Source organism: Pelecanus crispus, chromosome 10, assembly GCF_030463565.1.
Source record: "Pelecanus crispus isolate bPelCri1 chromosome 10, bPelCri1.pri, whole genome shotgun sequence".
NCBI classification, from domain to species: Eukaryota; Metazoa; Chordata; class Aves; order Pelecaniformes; family Pelecanidae; genus Pelecanus; species Pelecanus crispus.
In genome coordinates, this window is record NC_134652.1 from 38,480,656 (window position 1) to 38,501,768 (window position 21,113).

The 21,113-nt window shown below is 44.5% G+C and overlaps 1 protein-coding gene across 1 annotated transcript; it reads right to left on the minus strand.

Moving 5' to 3' along the window:
* Positions 1-2,168: 2,168 nt before the first annotated feature.
* Positions 2,169-20,544, minus strand: SGPL1 (sphingosine-1-phosphate lyase 1). Its single transcript, XM_009493284.2, has 12 exons — positions 20,498-20,544; positions 18,362-18,509; positions 16,655-16,734; positions 15,014-15,142; positions 7,960-8,048; positions 6,679-6,784; positions 6,086-6,184; positions 4,880-5,029; positions 4,385-4,623; positions 3,582-3,728; positions 2,485-2,605; positions 2,169-2,389 (listed from the first exon to the last, which is right to left on the minus strand). Exons 1-12 carry the CDS (start codon positions 20,516-20,518, stop codon positions 2,249-2,251), a joined length of 1,470 nt encoding a protein of 489 aa, XP_009491559.2. The 5' UTR covers positions 20,519-20,544; the 3' UTR covers positions 2,169-2,248.
* Positions 20,545-21,113: the final 569 nt, after the last annotated feature.

Below are 21,113 nucleotides of genomic sequence, written 5' to 3' on the forward strand. Positions count from 1 at the left end.
CCAGAATGGAATACATTGACTTACAAATAACATCTTCAAATACATCCAAAAACGTGAAATGGAGCACTGATCTGTTAGATCCATCTACTTCCTTGGAGGAGAATGCAACCAGGGGAGAGGAGGGAGTTCTTCCCTCTCCTTAACCCCACCCCAATCCATCCCCCCCCATTTCTTTTAAAGCAGAAACAAAAAGAGTACCTCCCTTTTTTGTTTGGTTTTTTTTTTTTTAAATCTCGGTTCAAAAGAGAACCATCACAGTAGCCAGACACTTAAGACTGTCTCCAAAGTACAGCAAACTCAAGAGATGCAGTAATGGTCACATTGGCAGGACGTTAACAGAATAAACAGGTCCAACATAAATGCTGACTGCCAGAGCTGGTAATACCTTCAAAAGACTATCAGGCAATTCAAATGTGATGTTTTCAAAAGGGCTCAGAGACATGCATAAAGTCATCAGTTTAAGGGCAGATGGCCAAAATACTTCTGTCTCCTACCACTGAGAATAAACCTGTTAAAAAGCAAGTATTCTTCCCACAATCACTGGGCCCAAGGCTGCTGCACTGGTTTGTGCAGTGGCTGGTAAGTAACCTTCTCATTTGTTATAATTATTGTGAGGGTCAGCTTTGGGCTAACAAGCCGACTACAGCAGAGACACAGATGCCTTCAGATGCCCTGCACAAGACTCTGCAGATGGGGCATGAAGTCTCTCCCAAGTGTTGAACTCTGCCTGGGAAACTCTTGGTAGCATGCAAAAAGCTGAGAGGAAATACCTGGGAAAGCCCTGCGGGAGTGACTCCACCACTGTTTAATAACTCACAAAATTCTAGCTTGTCCTTAAGGCCACAACTGCCTCAACAAGTTGCACCAGGAAAACTCTCTCACCATAAAAACAGCGGAGAAAAATAGGAAGGGTGAGCCATATGCCCATACTTGAATACCTCCAACTTGCTGCATCCTATCATCTACCTCTCAGAGCTATACCAGCATCTTTGTAATACTGTGAAGGGACTTGGCTCAGTACAACTACTATCCCACCTTACAGGCAAGCGTACCTCCTCTGAGGCCAGTCTGCCTTTGAGGCCTTTTTTTATATAGTACCATAAGGAAATGACCACAGCAAATGCTGTGGTTAACAGCTGAACCCTCAAAACCCTCCCTGGCATCCCACAAAACAAAGCCAGAGAAGCGTCAAGGCACAATGGTGAATGCCCTTTTGAGAATGTGCCTTAAAAGAATCAGTGCAAAGAGCAGAGACTACTATTATTACAAAAGTCACCTTTTTACGCTAAAAGATCATGGTAAAAAAAGGTCAGCTTTGGCGCCATCCGTTTGCACATGAAGTCCCTAGCTGTGACACGCGCCAGGGCCCAACTGACTCTACTACAGCATTGTGAGATAGTGCAAAACCTTCAAGTTATGAACAGCGAAATCACCGTTTTGCACATCCCTCCAGAATTGTGCAAGGTACAAGCACTCTAGGTGGTAAATGCACGTCTCCTAGGAGAGACGGGGAAGCAAAACAGTTGCTGTGTACCTAGGATTTTCCGTACCATCCAGTTCCTCTCCCTACACCACCCGCTTAGTTTCTATTTCTGCTGTTATTCAAACCAAGAGATTCCAGAAAATGATTTTGTGTTGGGTTTTTTTTCCCCTCAGCAGATATTGATTGCAGTCTCACTGAGATCTCCAGAGGGGATTTCAAAAAGAGTACATGACCATCTTTCCTTTGCCAACTTATCGGCTCTGCATTACACAGGTATAAGGCTCCCAGCACAGTCCATTAAATGCAGTAGCTTGGAGGAATACTCAAAAGAAAACAAAATATTCAATTTATTTGCTACCTTCAACTTCTGGGAAGATTGAAGCTTTGGAACACAACATGAGAACTCAAATCTAACACTTAGCTGGACACGGGCTGAATACCAGGTCTGAGGAGAAGAAACAGCAAGGAATGAAGTGACATACAGAATACCTGAGGAATTTGGAGCTGTGGAATGGATATTCAATTCACCATCAATAGTCATGATGAAAATAGGCAGGGGGAAGGGAAGAAAAGCCTAAAACTAAAGTTGGGCATGAAAATAATGCAGATTTTGGAACAGACTAAGATGGGGAAGGAAGTTTTCAAGATCAAGCTGCCATCAGACCTGCGATTGTAGGAACAAAGGCTTACTGCAATCTCTTCCCCTAGGAAACCTTTATAACCACCCCAGCACTAGTTGGCAAGGCACCGATTGTTGCACTACAGTCAGTGGTGGCCAGGAGAGCCGTTCATGTGCTTTTCACTGCAAGGAACATCCGTGCTGTAGAGGCCGTCCAAGTACGCCTGAGAAATCTCCGCTACCAAGCTCCTGTCTGGGACGGACTGGGCCATTCCATAGATGGCTCCCTAAGCAGAGAAGAGGAGGTCATTACATAGGATCGTTAATGCCAGAGAAACACGCTCACCCCAAACACACCCTCGCTACACGCTGGCCTCCTTACCATGCCTGTGGTCTTGGCGTTGAGGTCCTTCATGATCTCCTCAATGCTGTCTTTGACATCTTTCAGGAACTGTTCAGCAACACCAGACTTTGTGTGCAACTGCGTAATGCAGAGATGAATGCTGGGCAGACAGGGAAGAGGGAAGAGATTAACCCTCTCAAGTATGTACAGCTCCACATCTTCTGAGCAACCAACAGCAACGTAGCCCTTCCCTGGCCAGTGACAACCGCGTATCTCCTTAAAATAGCATTTCAGCAGTATAACGGGAGCAGACAATCTCTCCTGCCAACTCTCTCTCTGCCAACTCCTCCTTCCTTCCCAACTTCACCATATGCAGTTAAAGACCTATAATTTCCTCACCTCATTCCAGGTGAGAAAAATGCAGCTGCCTGTGAGCATGGTGATCCTTGCCACCATTTCCCTACCCTTCCTCTCCAGCTTAGATAAGCCACCAGCCACCCACAGCATGGAAGCTAGCATCCACCAGAAGGAACAGGGCTACTCGTATTCTGAGCGCGCTTCAGGCTCTCTAGACTTAGCTTCATGCTAACTGCAAGTCCAAAATGTTTTCAGTGCAGCTACACCTGAGAGCATCTGCCCCCTTTGCCCACAGAAAAACAACAACTACCCACTCAAGGAAACTCTCTGACAAACATTCATTTTACACCAGGCTGGAAAGATCACTGAAAGTGATCAGCCCGTCACTGTTCTTTCAATTACCTTTGTCTTCAGAGGGCAGCAAGAAGATACTAAAAATAAATAAATAAATCTAGAAACCCTCAGTTAACTAACATGAGATAAAGCCCTAGCTATTTATATTTTTCTGCTTGTATTAGACAGAGGTAAATAGAAAGGAAGCCTTAGATATGACCTCTGCCAGGCTCATTAAAATCACTATTGCCCTATCCTCACTGCCATAACTGCTACATATCAGCAACTACAAAAGTAATTCCTTCTCTGCAGAGGAAAAGGCTACATACAATTTATCAGATATGGACAACACCACTCAGCAAATCAAGAGAGCTACGTGGCCTGAATACGACCGTCTTGCATACCCTGGCTACGCACATCACTCCACTGGGTCTCCACAAACTCACCTTGATGGGAACTGTAGGACATTTAAGTTCCACCCTTTTGCAGCTAAGGAGTTAGATAATCGATAAATATCAAAAGTGTCCGAACCGATGGAGAGGACAGACACCTCAGGTTTCCCAAGAATGAAGATGCTGTCAATTTTTCTCAACCTTAAAAAGAAACAGGAGAAAAGAAGTGACTGACCAGGGTTACAGGGGACAGACATTCTGTCCATCTATCTGGAACCTTAAAGGAAAAGCTACAGAAGGGAAGAGATGACAGCAGATGCCTACCAAGAAAATCACGCAACCACCCCTGGCTGTTGGGACTCGCAAGAAGACTTGGGTCATTAGAGGCCCTAAAGTCAAGTACACTCAGGAAGAAATGGAAAAAAGGGAGGACAGAGAGGCAAGGGAAGACAGAGCAGCAGAGAAGATCAGCTTATCAGCTCACATAGCAACACAAGCACCCCAACAAAAGAGAGCATAACCCTTCTTTCACCACCTTCAGTTAAGTCCTTCCAGATTCCCCCTCAGCCGTGGCTGAGGCAGAAGAAACTCTTGAAGCAAAGTCAGCTAAAAAAATAAAAAAGATGCCTGCACCCCTCCTCTCTGTGCCTGTCAGCTATCTGGCACAGGGCAGCAACCTGGGCATAAACAAAACATCTTCTCCCATAACTGCCCCGTGGATCCCCACCCAGCAGGTAACATGCTATAGCTTCTCCAGGGAGGGGAGGGGGAAGTTGCAAGAGAAACAAAATCAGTTTGGGAGGAGGAGTCCAGAATGGGGTTAAAAGCGTGATCAAAACGCTAAGGCACACACGTACTCCGATTCGAGGAAACGAGCAGTTTTAATGATCCTCTTCGTAGCCTCAACGTAGCCCGATTCCCCTATGTGCATCAGAGTTGCCCAGCACGCGGCTATGATTCCACCAGGCCTGGAGCCTGCCACGGAGGGGGAGGCGTATATGCCCCCTTGCCAATCGGGTGCTATAAAGAACTGGTAGCTCCTGTACTTCTTGTCGCTGTACAGCACCACCGAGGAGCCCTTGGGAGCGTAGCCATACTGCAAGGGGCACAGAAAGCATTGAAAAGGAGGAGGGCACAGGAATGCATTCAAGCACTCACTGCACGCTGTCACCAAGATCCCATTTTGCCCATACTTTGGCGCGTTGCACAAAGCATCCAAATAGGGCAGCCCTTACCCCTGCGCTTTAGCACTCCTTGACATCGCAGAGCAGAAATGCCTGAAGGCAGGGATGGTATCCAGAATTGCTCCCCAAAAATGAAAGCATTGGAAGGCCTTTCTCCCCATTTCTTACCTTGTGGGTATCAGCAGAAATGCTGGTCACACCTTTTACACGGAAGTCAAATGGACGCTTTAGGGGGAACCCTGCCTTGTCCATGAAAGCAATAAGAAAACCACCCAGGCAGGCATCAACGTGGAAGGGGATTTTGTACTTCACCGCAAGCTGTGTGTGAACAAGAGATTCTGGTGAGTAACATGCAATCAGGCAAGAAAACGATGTTGTTGGGGCACCCAAACTCCAGTCACCAAAAGGTACCCTGCAGTTCACAATTAAATGTTTCCCGGACCCTTTTGGAACATCAAGCCACTCTCAACCTGTTGAAGATAAGAGATCTGGAAGGGCTGGCTACTTACAGCCTTCTCCTGCCTTCCACATATTTGAAGATTGCCAGCAAGAGGAGAAACACCACTGCGTTTTGGCAGTTTGCTCTATTTGCCAAAGAGATGTGACAAGGTGGTCTGAAAGGAGTATTGGCAATAAAGTGTAAGGGTGTGACCCAAATGAAAAGAAGGTCGGAGGCCTTGACTGGTTACAAACAAAATAAATAACTGGAGCACGGAGAGAAAAATCAAGAGGCATGTTTGAAAAATAAGATCCCAGCCCTTTGACTCCTACTCCCTCCACGTATTCCTCCAACTTCTGCACCAAGCTTGCTACAGCCAGTAGGCCCTAAATCAATCCACCTTCTTACCAGGTGGATTATTTTGCTGTTATTTCCTCTCAGGTATCAAAGAATGCCCTTCTGGTTGGTCTCACAGTGGGTGCAGCAGAGCTCAGTCACATATACAATACATACCTTCAGTTACAGCAGAAATTAATGGCATGGACTTGAAGAGTTCAGAGACAAAGCATGTGCAAAGCATGGCCACTTTGCCTTGCTGTGACACACTGCATGCACCAGCTCAAGTCCGAAATCCAGCCCCACACAAACACCTTTATGACAATGCCCAGAGGTACTTCTGGTATTTAAAGCCCACCCTCCCACAGCAGTTACAGAGTGCAAGAAAATAGTCTCGTATTCCTCCCCACTTCCAAATTGTGTCATGCATACCCTGCCGTTGCTTAATGCCCAATTTAAGGACAGTAATACCCTCCCAAGCAGTCGGCTCCTCCCACCAGATTCACTGGTTGGCATCCTGGAACCCCTCTGCTCTTCTTGTACAGAAGGACATGCTGGTTTTATTGCTACAGCACCCAGAAGTCCCAGGGGCACCCTACCTCTGCCACCTCTTCAATCGGGTCCATAATTCCATGCGGGAACTGGGGAGCGGAACAGACCAGCATGGCTGTGTTCTTCGAGATAGCTCTCCTCATTGCCTGAAGATTTAAAGAGAGAAGATGCTCACATTCCATTTACCAACTGCCACCCTGCCAAAAAAGATAAAAAGTGAAAACATGCAGCATCTGGTCTTAAAAACCAACACACAAAAAGCCTATAGAAAGCAAAGCAATAAGCTACAAGCATCAGCAGACATCAACTGAGTAATTTAACTCATCCACTTAGAAATATTAGAACGCTTTTGTTTGTGCTCATCTGAAGTCTGGGGCTATTTCTGAAATACACAAATTATTTCAGAAATATTTGATTCTAAATGAATTACACAGGAAAAAGGGATGGTTTGCATCCAATTATTTCAAACGAAACCTGATCTGCAGTGACAGACACTTACTCCTGCCATTTTTCCTTATTTTCAGGAAGCATTCGTCCCTCTCTATCCACTGACTTGCCACCTGGATAGGTAGATTTCTTGCTATTTGCTGTACAATGCTAATTTCCCACGGAAAGAGTGCTGTGCTGCCTAAAGCAATACCTGAACATCCACTTCCATAGCCTTGGTCAACGGTACGTGAATCAACTTCAGTCCAAAGTAGTGTGCTGCCTTGTCAAATGCTGCGTGAGCACTCACCGGGACCAACCTAGAAAAGTAACAGATTGCATATTGCGAACCCAGGCAGCACCTAAGCCTTACTGTGAACAGGAGGTGAAAGAGCAAAAAAAATTCAACTTGCAGATATTTGTGTGTGACAGACAGGTCAGAAATAGGCCAACTGCATGTTTCAACTAGCCAAACATCAGACAGACTGAAAAAGGAAAAAAGTTGGGGAAAATGCCCTCTGGGACAGACAAAAGGCCGCATGCTGTTCTGAACTAAAGCGATGGTCACTTGATCTTGAACCACCCAGAGAAAACCTACTAAAGTAATTCTATTCCACTGCATGGTCTTCTGTGAACCAGGAATCAGAGTTCAAGAACGTTAATTTCTTGTCATATCAGACAATATTGTACCATCTCCAACCAGCTACCCTCCCTGAGAGGGGCATATGACAGTATGAAAGGGAAGGAGCAGCATAAATACACCAAATGAACATAATATTTGCTGTCTCCCCTCTCAAATGGCAGTGGCTGAACAGCCTTAATTAATCTTGTTTTCTGATGCATATCTTTATCGAGGCCTTTCACAGCATGCAAAAATGTTAGAGAGGGTAGAAAAGAACTGCAGGAATTCAGCCGAAGATGAACACCACAGTGTTTCATCTTTCTTTATGTTTTCCCCCTGTAAGCAATTAACCAGAGAAACATTTTTGATGCACCGTCTAGAAAAAAAGCAGCACATTAGAGAGAGCAAATCCTCTATTAGCAGTGTAATGATTAGCGCAATTCCTCATTTCGGCTCCAACCAGCCCCAACTTTAGTCCCAGAGTTTTCAGGCTAAACCCTCTTTGATCTGAATAAATCAAAACCCTTAAACACTTCAAAGGGCCTGACAACCTCTGCTCGAGAGGGGCCCAGATTGGATATGAGCAGGCTCTGTCTAGAGCAGCATGCAGGTATTGCCAAAAACATCTGCACAGCATAGCTACCACAGGCCCCCAGCAACATCGTGCCCCCCAGGCTGCTTAAAGGTTCCTGTGCTTTTGCACAGCTTCTTTTGACCCAGGTTTCTCTCCTTCAGACACAGATGGACAAGGAGGAGGTGGTAATGAGCTATGAAATGAAGGAATATTGGGGTCTAGCAGCAACCTCCACTAAAACGAACAGAAAGTCCCACAAGCTCCCAACGTGAAAACCAAGCCACAGAAGTATTGCTCACATTTCTGGCTGTTTGATGCCTCTCTCGTAAGCCAGGTCTCGGTACGCCTTGCAGGCCATCAGAATGCTCTCGGTCCCCCCAGATGTCATCTGTCATGAAGGAAAGAAGCAAACAAGAAAAACAATCGCTTACATGGATGTTGAAGAAGAGAAAAGCAAAAAAGGGATGCTGCCACAGCATCTGTGCCCAGAGATGTACAGGAAAACTCAGGTTTCGGGGGCAGCAGAAGCCACTGAATAGCTCAAGGTAGCTTTCTGACATTCAGCTTGAAAGTGCACATTTAAATAAATGTCAACTCCTCTATTTAAAGGGGGAGATGGAAAGGGAAAACAAAAAAAATACCAACTCAAATGCCTGGCAAGAGGGGACCATACTGCACTGTCACTACCTGGCAAACATGACCACACCTCATGAAACTACTAGTACATACTTAGCTGTTGATTACCTGGGGATTGTTTATCTGGATTACAGATTAATTATGCCACGTATACAGAAACAACAAAGTTGATTCTGTATTAAGTCATCTGAAGTCCGGCAGGGTTTATTAGGGCTGGAGCAGTGCCATGCTGAGGCACAGAGCCAGCTCAGTGTTGGCACTGCTCCTGAGCTACAAAACCTTCCCAGAACCTGGAACACCGCAGAGCTCTCTCCCACCTTCTCTCTGCAGAGGCCAGCCTAGGTCTGGTCAACATGAGGCCAGAGCCTGTAAGCCCTCAAGGACCCAAGAAATTTTATACCAGGAGGAGCTTCTGCATTATTCTCCCCAGCAAGTCCCTCGGTATCCATACAACCCACTACCCGTGCTGTCCCAGCCCTCTTTACCCTGACCACAGGAGAACAAGGGGGTTTGGAAGAGAGGAAGGTCCACACACAAGCTGTTTCGATCAAGTTTACTATTGTATACTAGAACTCAAGAGCTGTTGCAAATAAACAAACTCTTTACAGGAAGAAATTCCTCAAGTGGAAGGACTGTCTCTTGTTGGCTGGCCTTTATGAGTTCTGACATGCAGGGGACAGAAAAGTGTGTGGGCACAAACCTTCCAAAGTAAATTTTAACCTAGTAAAATGTGAGGTTGGTTTTTCAGGCAGCCAGCAGGATTGACTTACTGCTACGCTGGGTGAGCCATAACTTGAGGATGGGGGGTACCTGGGACAGGTATACAGACGTGCAGGTGACAGAGAGGAATCAAAAGCTACTTACAGCGCTTAAGGACCAATTTTGATCCTCAGACCTGCTGAACCAACTGCAACTTCCCCTTTTAACCTCTTCCCCCCAAAAAATAAAAAGGATGCAATCACATTTGCATGCCTTATGACATCTGCTAGTCTGGGTTTTCTTTTGTTTTCTTCCCAGCTGACATAGCTGCAAAACCCCAAAATGCAAAGAAGAAGCGTGACTGCGTGACAATGACTAAACATTAAGTACAGAGATAAGGAACAAAGTTCACAGGCACGTAAGACAGCCTGCCACATTTGTTCCTAACATGATCCAAGCTAGCAGCAGCAGCTGCTGCCACAGGCAGCGTGGAAGTGACTGTCACACCATAGACAATTTCTGCTTTTTTGGTAGTTTGTAAAGCAACAGCTGTCACAGATAAAACCTAACAGAGCCTCACACTGGATAAAGAAATAGTCACGTTTATTGTGAAGCAAATAGATGGTAGCGGGAACACAATGTCCTAAGCATTTTATGGGCTGTGTCATTCACTTCTCAACCCTTCTTATGAAAAGATCTGTGAAGTTGTCAGCTATTACCTTTGGGAAAAAAACCAGCTGGTGTAACATGGATTGCCTTCCTACTGCCAGGTGGGAGAAGAGGAATGGGATTATTGCATACTTGTAACACTGCTTGCAACATTGCTTACACATCTCAACGATTGTGAAAACTTCACTAGCCATGACTTGGGGATCTTGGGATTCACATTACTGAACGCCAGACACTTTGTGCCACCAGGTCTGCTCCTTGTTGAGCAAGCAGCCCCTGCCTCTACTCTCATCTAGATAACCTGCTTTTCAAAGAGCAGCCTCTGTACAGTCTTATTCCTGTTTTGATCTTTCCACCAAAGCACCAACATCTTGCCCTTATATATGACAAACCCTTCCTTCAAGGTCTGGCTTATCACCCGCATGCAAATGCTGAGCCACACACAGTTTTGGGGAGGTCAGAGTCGATGCTTTTTGGCAGTCGGTCAGGTGCAGGTTAAGGAACAGCATCCAGGATGGATCCTCTTTCCAGGCACCAAGACTGGCATGCAGATGACCACACAGAAAGCTTGTTCAGGCAGCTGAAAATCAACCCAAAAAGCTGAATTTCAGCCAGATCAGCTTCCTAACTTGGCCCACAGTCGGCACATTGGGACCAACACAAATGTACGCCAGGGAGATGTGCCAGAGCAGCTCGACCTACAGCAGCACCCTTAGCACGGCACAGCTACAACAGCAACAACCCTTTTGGTCCACGCGGTTTATACCTGCAGAGGGAGTCTGCTCCTTTGCAGGAGGCTTTGTCAGCTTAGCTATCAACAGCAAACTCGGCTCTGCTATAGCCAGGGCTTGAATCACTGTCACAGGATACAACTTCCCCACTGCCTGCGGCATGCCGGCAGCTGGCCAACATGCGGTGATTCAGCACCCGCCAATGGCTCATACAAATATTTTCTTCTCTCCTCTAAATGAAAGTCCACAGGCTCAAGCGATGCCATGGGGAAAAGGGGCTGGAAACAGGCATTATTTTAAGCAGCTTTTCAACCCTCCGCTATCTTCAAAATCCAGGCAAAGTGTATGGAAAAAGGTAAGCAAACAGACTTTTTTGTTCTCAATTTATTTATTAGTTTCCAAATGGGAGGGGAGAGGAGAAAGCACAGGGAAAAAAATATCCCTCCTGCTTTCTAAACTCGGTATATCTCTTCCACTGCTCCCTCCCTCCAAATCATTAAAACAGCAATAAAAGGTACGGTCCCTATTCTAGGATTTCTTTGGCCATGCCACTTGCACGTGACTGTCAAACCATCAGACATAAAAGAACCACTTTGGTTTGTGGGCTCTAAAGTTTTGTTTGCATTTTCAACTTAGGAAACACGTTCCTTCAGACCCTGGAGACAAAGCTGACCAAAAGTTTCACTGAGCTGAACTACCCTATGAATAAGAAAGCAAACTACAATTTATTTCTAAGGTAGGATTAGACTAAAAATACACCACAATCCACTGCACGGTCATAACATAGTGGCAGACTCACATAAAGCCCCTGTAAACCTGCAGGTTGTAAATTCTACTAGTTGTCTCTCTCAAGGTGACCTGCTCATCACTACAGATAAAACCTGACAGATCTGCAGAGTTTAAGCCCCCCCACAAGACACATCACTCACATTTCACTGTTAAAAATCCTACTTCAGATGTGCAGCCAGCACTACGACAAAGTTTGGAAGCCCCAGAATTTGGAAGGAAGAGACAAGATGGTTTCTACAGCAGGCTTAGGTTTACATCTACTGATTTTGCCTCCTCTCTCCTATCCTCAGCTGCAGAAAGCGCAAAGAAGAATGCGTAGAGAGATTAACATCAAATACACACGCACGCCACCCACGCAATTTTCCCCTGCACTTCAAAGCTGCCCTTTCTTTTTAAAGTTCAAACAAGTACTAAAAAAAAAAAAAAAAAAATCATTGAAGCCTGTATAAAAGTGGCAACTTCTCCCCAAATTAGAGGGGAAATCCACCAAGCCAGCACTGCAAAACAAAGCACCTTGTGAACAGGAACATGTGCACACATCAGACAAGAACAAACTCCCCCCATTCCTCCTCTGTGCTGAGCTTAATTAGTCCTTCCAAATCACTGCAATGCGATTAGAATCTCCTGGGAGCCAAAAATCACCAATTCCTGTCTCTTTGCTCTTGCGTAACGCGATTAAGAGTAAGAACAAAAGTAGTAATTAGTGAGAAATAAGAAGCATCCATCTGCTGCTGAAAATGATTACTTTTAAAAACTGCTTAAAAACCTGGAACATCTCTCGGTACAATTTAAGGCAAAAGGCATGCCTGCACACCCCCCACAAGGGCATTGTTAGTGTTTTTATGCCCATGTTTAAACTAAGGAGAATTATAGCCCCCATGTCTCAAATAAAGGCAACTTCTATAAATAATGCAAGCTGCTCATCTGATTTTAACATTCAGAAATCTAAAAAGACATGTTTCATTTTAGCATTTATTAAGCACACCAAAAACCTTCAAAGAGGAAGCAGGGGACTGCTCTCCAGAGATCCTGCTTAGGAAGATGTCCACATGACACAGGGCAGGACCGTGCGGGGATCCTCAGGCTGCTGAAAGTCCTGGGAACAGCACAAATGTGTCACTGTGGTGCTTTTCCCAGACTGAGCAGCAGAGTATTAGCCCCAAAAAGTGCCACTCTGCAACATGTTGGGGAAATCAGAGCACAAAGGAAGTGAAATTGCCTCACTGAGGAGCGCAGACAGAAACTTTTTGTGTTTTCCACATAGCATAGCCACAGATACACCCTCCAGAAACACCAACAAGCTCCATCTGCCTTCAGGGACCATCACCAGGCACCACCAAAATTGGATGAGCAGTCCCAGCTGCTTAAAGTAGGTTAGCAAATCCAGCGGACAGAGACCTGGCAGTAACACACATTGCTTCTTGGAGATGGCAGTGATGAAATTCAGGAAAAAAGCCCCATTTGTTTTAGTTTACAGCACTGCAAAAGCTGAATCAGGTAAACCAGAAGCCTTCTTGGTAGAAAAAGCCAGCAGCGCCTCCTGAACAGATCAATTTAAAGATAAAGATAACTGACAGCATTGCACCCTCCCTGTTCTAGCCATTTCTCTGTTTTACAGCCTCACCGGTTACTGAAGCTAACTGCGGCACTCTGAGCAACCAGTTACAGCAGGGCCTTCCAGAGACAGAAAACAGAGCATCAGTTTGAAAAAATGCTCTTTTAAAATTACTAACTGTCCAAGCCTCCAGAAATAATTCTGAAATGTTAATTCTGTTTTGGGGAGAAGAAAATAAAAGGAGTCTTTGAGCCCAACTACTTAAAGAACATGTGACCTTCATACGTCCACCCACATCTCTCCATCAATGACTAGCCACTCTGGACACTCTTTACAGGAAGGGCAGTGGTGGGGGAAGACAAAAAGTCCACTGGAGAGACTCATTTGGACAAGATAATTACAGGGATGCAATTAATCTTATGTTTCCAGCCAATCGACTTTTCAACCCTACCTCTCACCCTGCAAATGTGACTGTTCAACCAGCTAGAACGTAACTCCATGGCAGGTTGCACGCTCCTCCATTTGCTTTGCTTCTGCTTGAATCTCAGCTGTGCCTCTGCAGCACAATCCTCGTAAGAGAGGGGAAGAAGAAAGGAGCAGAGGGAAAAGCGGGATTCCCCAGAGAGCATCTGTGGAGGTCTCACATTGGCGTGATCAGTCTGATTGGTTTGGAGCAGTTTTTTACCTGTTCTGAACCTCTACTCTTAGGCAACTCTGCTTTTAAATTTCAAGTGAAAGAGCACACAGGGCCAAGGTTGACACTTTTACGTAACAAAAAATGAACACACGTGTTGCAGGCTTCAGCAAGCAAAGTTCTCCAAGCATACGATAAGTGTCACAGAGCTATCTGCCTCTTGTATCAATTGACATCTCAACTATTGATAAAGATGAGTTTCAACAGCTTTAGACCCAGCCTCTTCCCTGCTCCAGAGATAATCTCACCAGTGTTCTCAGCACTGCAAACCAGGAAGGAGATGAGGTGAGGTTAAATGCTTTTTACAAGCAAAGAGGCATGTTCCTTCTCTAAACTTGAAGGTGGCACAAGGAATACAGTTCCAAGAAGACAAGTCACAGGGTGCAACCCCCTGCTATCAAGAGCAATCAGATCTTACACTCCCAGATACTGCACAGTCGAGTTTCATCTTCAATCCAGTTGGAGTTTGGTCCCAACTACACCTACTACTATCAGGCTACTCCAGTCCTTACCCTCCTTAACACAACCAAGCCTCCAACTGTCAGATTAAGCCCATTCAAGGCCAGTTCACCCCATAAGCTCTTGTGTCAACACTGCCTTCCCATATCGATCCTCAGCCGTTGCTGGCCTTCTCCCTCCCTAGCACATTTGCAGACAGCAATCACCTCACACAGTCTCTGAAAAAAATCTCATCTGGCTTCTTCTCACAAATGGAACTATTTCTTTGCAAGTTATTAGGCAGCCTGTTTGTATCACAGCTGCACCTGCCCACCATGCTAGGAGATAAGACCTCACTGTCCCAGGCACCACATAAACAGGGAGAGAATTTGGCCTCAGGAATTCAGGATCCTTACCAAAAAGGTAAAGTGAGAGACAGGAGCGTAAAAAAACATGGCTCATTTTTGTAACAATAATTCACCGTGCAAATTCACAGCTTTTGCTCTTTGACTAACTTTGAAATCATCAATTTAAGGACACACACCTGGACTCTTGCTAGGAACTCTATCAAGGCTTTAAAACTGGTTTCCACCCTAGCACACTGGAAGGCCACATAAGCATGGAAAGACAGCTTCCCAGCTGGACAGATGGCAGTACGTGCCACGCCTGTTTGGTCACCAATACTTCAAGCTACTTGTTGGTGACCAGCCAGCCAGCCTGCCTCGTCCTCAATCTTTGCATTCTGGCAGGCTCCCAGATTTCCAATTCAAAGATTAAAATTGAGAGGAGCTACTCAAAGTGACGCTGCTCTGTTTCACCATCCCCCACTGACAACCAGCCAGACTGCATTACACTGGTTCTCTTTTCCAACTGCCATCAAGCCTGTATCATTTAAGTGTGAAAAAGCACCGAAGTAAATGGTCTTGTCTAAAGAACCACTTCCCTGAGTTAAACTGTCTCTCATAAAGCTTCACCAAGAAGAGCAATTAGCAACTGTCTTCTGTACAGCTATGTTGGCATGGCATATACCAGAATGAGCTTGACCTCAGCCTCAGCTGGATAGCAGAGGGTGCATTTACAGTTAAATCAAAGTCAAAAAATATCCAAAATGCTCCTGGGACACTTGAAGACAGGCTACTTACAGCACCACAAGAGTTGGGGCCCCCATTGAAGAGCGTACAGGCAATCCTCACTACTTCTGCTTCCATCTTCCTCAAACCAGGGAATATATCCGGATGGAGAGGATTACTCCAGGCAAACTCTTCATACACCTTCAGGAAACAATGACACAAAGTTAGCCTTGCAGATGAAGCACCGAATTATCAGTGCAGATTTGGGAACTTCACCATACACACTGTATAAGCAAATTAGCTGCATTTAGCCATAGACAATGCTGCAGATCTCCTCGGACTTAACTACTGCTGCAAGTAAATATCACAAGCTGGGAAGCTAGGGCTGAGGGGGTGAAAAAAAACCTCACTCATTTTTCTAGGGCATTCTGCCCTCTGGAGTGATTCTATAACATCGCAATATTTCTTTTTGTAAAGACAGGTTGAATCGTTTAGCTATTTTTTAAAAAGAACACAATACGCACCCTACAATTGCTTTACACAAAGCAGGCCAAAAAAACTTACTTTGCAGAACTAGTTTTCAAGTTTACTATTAAAGGGGAATTCTGAAGCAGCTAGAAAAGCACAACTGCCCACCCACACCGCAACAAAAGCGGCCGTAGAAACCAGTATTTCATGCTCACTCTGCAACTGAGGGCTCACAGGATAAGGCTGGAACAGGCCAGTTCCGACCTCCTGCAGTTGCAATCAGAAAGCAACTGCAGGGATGTTAAAAGAAATACAGCAGAAAAAACAGTGAATAATCAGCACAAACAGAGGGAATGTTTCCACAACACTCAATCCAAGCTGAGGCCCCTCTAGAAAGGCTGCCCTGAACTTTATGTTTCCCCAGAAGTGGCAAAGAAAATGTCAACGAGCAGAAGAAAACACCAATAGCAACCACCAGAGCTCATTACAGCTGTTATAAAAGCTGTTCCCAGGAGCAAGAAGGCTAGACTTCCCTTTCTAGCAAAAAATCTCTGGAGGTAGATATACTTGAAAGCAGACCTTTGGGCTCTTTAGGTTATTTTCCAACCTTCTCAAAGGGAAAAGTTCCTGAGTAGGTAAACAGACCTAACAAAGACGCCACTGAAGCATGCCAATTCTCCATTGTTATAAGATTTGGACTGCCAAAAAACATTTTACAAACTTCTTTTTTGCTTAAACCAAGAGGAATTCAGTTTTGCTCAGTGAAGCTGTTCCAGTTCAAAGTCCCACAGCCTCCCAGTAACAGGACAGCCAAGGATGCTTTCACTCCAGCCTGCAGCAAAGGCACATGTGTCAGGGGGCTTGCTGAAGCTGATCTATGGCAATTTTATGCCTCCTACCATTCCCTGAATTAGAAGGTCAGTACCAGTTCCCAGTTCGCTTGTTACCAGCTTCTTACTTTCTTGCTGAAAAAAACATCTTGTCTGATTGGATCCTAGTTATCGCTACACGGTGTTTTCACAGGGACAGTCACTTGGCCAGGTTTACACCGCCCAAATGCTTTGCTAATAATTCCCCTTCCGCCTACATTTACCCTAGGCTTTGCCTTCATAGTTGGGCAGTCTTAGTTTCAGATCTTCCCTATTTATTTTGAAAGATGCTGGAACAGCGTTGAGGGGTTTCTGGTCACCCTGAAGATGCTAAGTATATCTGCAAAGATGCAAAGTTAGGCTGCTTGCACTTTACCTTCACTAGCAGATGGGTGAGTTTCTCTTCACCACTGTACACAGTCCCAGAGACCTTCCCATCCTGCCAACGTACGTCTCCTGAAAAAGAAGGAAGAGCACTCTGCTTGAAAAAGCCATTCTCAGAAAGCATGCAGAAGTGCAGAGAGAGCTTCCCACCAGTTCTGCAGATGAGGATTCAGCTTTTGAGATTTCACTGATGAGGAACAAGTACGATTTTTGTGCTGCAGAGATAGCTGTGTGCGACACTAAGCCTCTGGCATCGTGTATCCCACGAACTTAGCAAACTGCAAGTAAACGATGACTAAAGAGTCAGCACATAAACAACATCTAGCTGCAGCAAGCAGTTATATTAATACGTAATCCACTTAATCCCCAACTCGGTCTCCCCAAACTGCTGTCCAACCAACTGAACCCTGAAGTGGCTAAACTTAAAGCCATTTTCAAAGAGCACCCTCACCACTGTAAACTGAGGAGTTGGAAATGCCAGGCTTGTGTTGCTAAAACCTACAGTGTTGGGTGCCTCAATTAAATTTCACCTAAAACAATATGCCACTGAAGCTTTAACAAATGGGAGCAGGTGGATGGAACAGTAGCAGCAGCACACCCTGTTGAAAAGTGTTTCAACCCACTGCCCAATGCGATGGTACTTAACCAAGTAACTTTCTGCCTCCAAACACCCCAGCAGTGTACTTCCACTGCTTGGTTATTTTCTCCCTCTCCTAACTGTTAGCCTCCTTCATGAAACTCAATGACATCAGCTTCACGAGCATATACAAGGTGAACATAGTCACAATCCAACCCTCATTTCCAAGCAACCTGAGGAGAGTGAACATGTGTGGGAAGGAGGAGGCCACAGGAAAAAAAGAAAGAACTCAGTGAAGGAAGGAAATAATCATTTGGGGGAAAACAGAGACAGAAGCTACATAAGCAATACATACAAGTAGAAAAGAAGGAAGTTGTTATAGGCTGCTCAACTGCAAAACTGTTTCTGAATTTGGAGTAGATGCACTGTTCCAGCAGAAAATTCAAGGCATTTCTCAAATTTGGATAGGTGCAGGGCAGCCATATCTTCTCTTCTGGACATGAAGTCACCCAGATTTGCTCATTACAAGTAAAAGGTGCATGAACCAGGGTGGAGTTATTTACACGAGTGAGACAACTCAAATTAAGTTTCAGACACTGCTGATACAGTCTCAAGCCAGGAGAAGAACATCACTGTGACTTTGCCTTCCTTAAATGGCATTTTCAAGGTGTAAACCTTATGACTTAATTAAGAGAGACAGTCTTGGAAATTCCCTAAAAATCCTGCTTGGAAGGTGGGAATTTTTTATTATAAGTATTTCCCAGGGCTTCACAGAAAACACATTTCTGGTAAAAGTCAAACATCAAAGGCAACTGCTCAGAAGTGTATTCATATAATTTCCTCCATATTTCTCTTCTCCTCAGCTCTTCCATCATCAGTCTAGAACTCTTGGGGAAGGAACAGAATTTCACTGTAAATACAGTATTAGAAGTCACAAATAGTGATCTTAGTCACTTCCAGGAGGAAAACAGACAAAAATTTGCAAGCAAAGAATGTCAAGGAAGAAATACTTAAGAGGAAACCATGAGCAGGAGTCATTAGATCTCATTTAAAAAGAGTAAGTCTAATGTTAGGTCTATGAAACAGACCCACCTCTGCTGCAGTACAGACTCATATTCATACCTTTTGAGCTGTACTCTTTCATCTTCTCCAGTACTTCAGGCTGGCTCATGCCTTGTTCCGGCAGCGCTTTGATATATTCCTTTTCATCTTTCAGGAAGGATAAACTGGAAGTGACATCATTCAAGGCTTCATCAATCTTCTTTTGAATCTAAAAAGAAAGGAAAACCCTATCAACAATGGCGCTGGCCATATTATAAATAATTGTTGAGTGCATGCAAGATTGAACTCACTAGCTACATCCATACTATTGAGCAGAATAGACAGGAACTGTTTCAGCTCTATGACCAAAAAGCATAGCAGAGTTGACAGCCACAGAGCTCAACTCTTCCTTCCTACCAACCTCTCCCTCCAAAAACAAGCTACCTGGAATGACCTGGCATACACTAGTCTCTAAAACACAGTGGGAATTGCCTATGGGAATGCTGGCTGGCACAGCCCAGAACTGTGCCAAGTAACCACTATGGCCGATTGCAGAGCAGCACTTGGACCACTGCTTGGCTGCGTTTCATTTAACAGCACAGACACCACAACGTTCAGACAGAGTATGTTCTTTACTGGGTACTGATGAGCAGTGGGAGCTTTGAGCCCCTTCCTTAATGCTTGAGAAAACAAAGCTCAAGGCAAAACCACTGCATTTTTATCCACCAAACCTTTTTACCATCACAGTTTTTAATTTGTGGAAGTCTTCAGATGCATTCTATTTTGTGCCTTGTCTCCTCTGCCATCATACACGCAGTTTAGAAACTCAAGAAAAGAGACAGAAACAATAAAGAAATCTCCACTGCAGGCACAGTTAGGAGATTTCTTTCCTCCCACCCACACCTTACATTCAGGAGGCCCAGACTTCTTCTCACAACACATTCCAAAGTAGAGACTCTTCTTCCAGGCAACACAGGTGTTGGGTATCATCAGCTTTAAAGACTTTTGGAAATTGGAATGCCTCAAAGTCAAGGCCTCCTGTAAGCAACTGATAGGTTATCAGGTATCAGCCTACCAAAGAGCGGCAACAGTACACAGACAGGACACACCAGGAATCCTCTGGCACAGGAGAGCTTAACAGCACTAGCCCTGAGAGGGTAAGTCTGGACAAAATAGGGATTGTATACAAAGGGCCCGGAAGGTGTCGTTTTCTAATAGGCAGGCAACAAATATAAGCAGAAGAGAACAAGTCAGTAATTCATCTCATCAAAGGCTACTCAAGTCAGAAAGTGAAAGTTGGGGCACTTAACATTACATAAAGGGGGGATGCTAGTCCCTTCCAGAGGGCTGGGGGACAAACTTGAGAACCGCTTCCGTGTCCACAGCAAAAGGAAAAAGTTCCTCTTTGCTACTTTCATTTGATAAAATTGCCTATAACAGACCTGAGCCCTCCCAAATCAACGTGTAAATCTGCCAACACATCAAGCAGAAAGAAGGGCAATCATCAAGTGTGATACCATCATTTACTAGGTAAAATAAACCAAGCTGTGCATTTCTTGATCATTAAGTCATTAATGTGCTAAAACATGCTGACATTTGTAGTTTCAAATTTTTATGCAAAAAAACCCCAAAACATCTCCCAAACATTAAAGCCTGTCTCATTTTAATGATTACACAAACTTCTGGTATCTTTGCGCTATAACGCTAACTATTGCTAATAGGTATCTGAGCTCTAAACTAATAATGGCCATGCATCTGATTTAAAAAATTACCTTTCTGTGTTGCACAACAAACACCTGCCTATCACACACTTGCTCAAGAATAAAACATCATTTCAGAAGAACAACTCAAGTTCAATCCTGTCCCCTTCTTCCATAAATAAAATTATTTTCTTAAAATCTAACAAGGAAGAAATGTTACTGGAAAATTCTACAACTACTAGAAAATTCTGTAACTGTACTTACTGATTCTTGGTTAAAAAAAAAAGTGGCACCCCCATTTTATGAGACTGATACTATGACAAAAAGGCTAGGCAGAAATTATAACTTTCATTAAACCAGGTGGCAGCAGAAGACCTTCCAGACCTATATCCTCAGATCATTGTGATCACAGTAACATGACAGCAAAGATGCACAGACCTGTAAGGTCTCAGAAAGCACTATGCAGGCTGAAACAAGGACCTAGGATAGTATTAAGAAAAGTTCTTCAAATACTTACCATAGCCCCGATGAATGGCATTTTTCTCAGTAGTTTAAAGAACTGTTTTTTAGTTCGGGATGTTAAACCTGAAAGACAAAAGTCAGAAATTAACCTAATACGATTCAAGAAACAAAAAAAAAAAATGGACTCGGAGCACAATACTTCTGACACAGCCCATGATACAGGCTCAGTATTTCTGATCCAGGCTACAATAACAGTGACCAAGGGGACATGGTGAGACAGATTAGCATATCAAAGAGCAAGGTTCAGAAATGAACAAGGCTACAGAAACATCTGGCTTGCAGAACAGTAGCCATCTATGGGAACTACTAATTTGACTCGTTTTCTTACTTTTATGGGAATTTGCACCCACACGTGGAATTTTACAGAGGAGGACTCTAGGATTTGCTAAAGGCAAGGTCTCCAGCAAAAAGGGAAAATACTTCTTGCAATTATTTTCTGCATCTTCAAACCAGGACAGTACTGTAACATGAAAACACTCAGCAATGTGTAATAGGCTCCCAGACCAAAGGGGGAAATAGTAGTTCAGCTGTAACGTGACAATGATTCACCTAGCGTCTGGCCATCCGATACAGGAAACGTGATGCAACGGGAGGCGACTCAGGGGAAGGGG

Bases quoted from the DNA above. Each gene is read 5' to 3' on its own strand.
- SGPL1 (XM_009493284.2), bottom strand. From the start codon at position 20,518: ATGCCATTCATCGGGGCTATG. The intron at 8,049-15,013 runs GTAAGTAGCCTG...CCTTCATGACAG, and splicing joins GCCCCAACTCTTGTGGTGCT to ATGACATCTGGGGGGACCGA. The intron at 2,606-3,581 runs GTGAGTTTGTGG...CTGTCTGCCCAG, and splicing joins GTCCTACAGTTCCCATCAAG to CATTCATCTCTGCATTACGC.